We start from the raw sequence: 2449 nt of genomic DNA, 5'->3' as shown, positions 1-2449 counted from the left end.
CAAGATTAAAAGAAAACAGCAAAAATGAAATTTCAGTCCAAAACTTATATACCAGAATAATGTAACAATCATAACAGTCAATGAAATGTTTTGTGCAATTTTAAAACTACTGCATATTTATTTTTCCATTAATATAAAGAATATATTGTGTACTGAGTGTATAATATGTGTCCTGCTTTTTATATATATTATCCCTACTCTCCACAGCAAAACTGAGTGATTCTATTTTTATTCCTATTTTAAGAGAAGGAAAACTGTGGTCATGGCAAAATTGCGATTAAAATCCAGATTTACCTTGAAGAAAAGAAAGAAGTTAATAAAGGAAGTTAACGTGCCTAGAGGACAAAGCTGGCATCAAGATGTCATTCTCCCTCTAAATGATCACTAAATATTTTAGGCGGGGGCGGGGGGGTCGGCGACCAGAATTGTGTTCTTGAAAGTAGAAGGAAAACTCACACACAAAGGCCTCTATTAAATCATCAGTGTGTGAAGGGAGCCACAGAGCAATCACCTCAGTCGGAGAAGGTGCACAGAGTGGTCTTCCGGGTAGGGCATGCCCTTCTCTCGCGTTGTTTCCTAGCAGACGCGAGAGCAGACGCCAACTGTACCCAGAAGCCCTCCGGGCTGAGCTAGTGCCAGTGGAAGCTTCACCTTGAGAGGAGTGCGTCCTTTGTGCTTTGAGGTACATACAGGCCATGGGGGCACTAAGCAGTCGGATGCTATGGCTCAGGCGGGGCCATGCTCCAGAGCAGCCAGGTGCCGGTGGGGAGGAGGAGGAAGTGGCAGCCATGGCAGTAGTTGGTGAGGTGGAGGAGGAGAGTGAAGCGGGCGGCTCCAGCCCCAGTCAGGGTGGCGTCAAAAGGAAGGCAGACTCAGGAGAGCCTCACGAACAAGAGCCCCACCGGAAACACACCAAAGACAGTTCAGGTTCCGTTTACGAGGCACTCTTCTTAAGGGGTGAAGGCAGTGATGTGCAGATCCGCGCACTAGGGGAGGTGTGGAACTTGCACAGGGTCTACTTGTGCCAGTCAGGTTACTTCGCTAGCATGTTCAGTGGTGCTTGGAGGGAAGCAACCATGAATACCATAGAGTTGCAAATGCCTGACGAGAACATTGATCGTGAGGCACTGCATGAGGCTTTAGGCTCTTTGTACGAAGACTCCGTGCTCATTCAACCCCGCCGAGTCGTCCCCATCCTGGCCACGGCCAGCATGCTGCAGCTCGACGAGCTGATTCAACAGTGTGGGGAGATCATGGAGGAAACGGTTAGTGTCCAGACCGTATGCAGCTACTACTACTCTGCTGGGAGCTACGGCCTCCCAAACATCAGGACCATGTGCTTTCAGTGGCTGCTGGACAACCTGATGACTCACCATAGTGAGGAACTAATGCGAGAAATCAACCTGGATATCATGGAAGAGCTCATTGTCTCTTCAGAGCTCTTAGTGATGGAAGTGGAGATGGATGTGTACACAATGCTGAAAAAGTGGATGTACTTGCAGCTTCAGCCGACATGGAGGGGCCCCCACAGAGCCTTATTGTCCGACGCCAACTTGTGGTTTGCAAGGTCCAAGAGGGAGTTGGATGGCACCCCTTTCTTGGAGACCCCGCAGGGCAGAGCCTTCGTGCCAGTGTTCCAGCATCTGCGGCTGGCCTACATAGTCTGTGACCTGCCATCAGCACGCATCATTGACCAGGATGCACTGATCCCTGCCACGTGGCTGACCCCAGTGTACAAAGAGCAATGGCTTGCCCTCCTCCGGGCTGAGCAAACCAGGGAGCTCGGGCCCATTGCCGTCCACGTGTCCAACTTCCAGGGGAACACCATGCGGTGCGGGCACCGGGTCCACAGGGAAGAGCCATGCAGCTGGCGGTGGGCAGGCTTCAACTTTGGCTGGGACTTGGTAGTGTGCTACGCCAGCCGGCGTGTCACCTTCAGGCGCAGTGCACTGAACAATTCCCACGGCCTCGGGGTCAGCTTACTCTGGCAGAGAAAGATTGCGTTCCGCCTGTGCCTGGTTTCCCTGGACAGGGCTGGAAGAACCGTTTTCAGGAAGGACACAGAATACCAGGTGCTTTCCCTGGGAAAAGATGAAGAGCTAGAGGTAGCGAACCTGGGGAACCAAGATGTGGTCTTCCCCATATATGTGGCCTGTAACTTCCTGTACCTCCCCAGAGAGGGGTCCTCTCAAGAGTAAGGACCCCCACCAAAGCTCAGAGAGCCGAGCAGCTCTTTTCTGGGCACAGGAGCAGTCAGCTTTCTCTAGATGCCAGATCTCTCCATGGGATCAACTGGCCTTGCCCATCTCTGGTGACCAAATTCTGTCAGAGGCTCTGTTGAACTGCAGCTTGTGATAGTTGAGACTGTTTACCAGCGCTTATGAAGAGGACACATTTTGAAGCCCTCAAGCACCTCAAGAACTCATTCCTGCTTTCATGTAGCAACCTG

The 2449-nt window shown here is 51.4% G+C and overlaps 1 protein-coding gene across 1 annotated transcript; it reads left to right on the top strand.

Annotated features, from left to right (window-relative positions):
- The first annotated feature begins 695 nt into the window (after nt 1-695).
- On the top strand, nt 696-2198 carry LOC129149757 (germ cell-less protein-like 1). Its single transcript, XM_054718780.1, has one exon. The coding sequence runs from the start codon at nt 696-698 to the stop codon at nt 2196-2198; it is 1503 nt and encodes a 500-aa protein (XP_054574755.1).
- Nucleotides 2199-2449: the final 251 nt, after the last annotated feature.

This window comes from Eptesicus fuscus, chromosome 1 (genome assembly GCF_027574615.1).
Source record: "Eptesicus fuscus isolate TK198812 chromosome 1, DD_ASM_mEF_20220401, whole genome shotgun sequence".
In the NCBI taxonomy this organism is placed as follows: Eukaryota; Metazoa; Chordata; class Mammalia; order Chiroptera; family Vespertilionidae; genus Eptesicus; species Eptesicus fuscus.
The sequence above is the reverse complement of the archived record's forward strand: the minus strand, read 5'-3'. Positions and strand labels throughout refer to the sequence as shown.

What these genes read in the sequence shown, in the direction of transcription:
- LOC129149757 (XM_054718780.1), top strand. Translation starts at nt 696, where the DNA reads ATGGGGGCACTAAGCAGTCGGATGCTATGGCTCAGGCGGGGCCATGCT.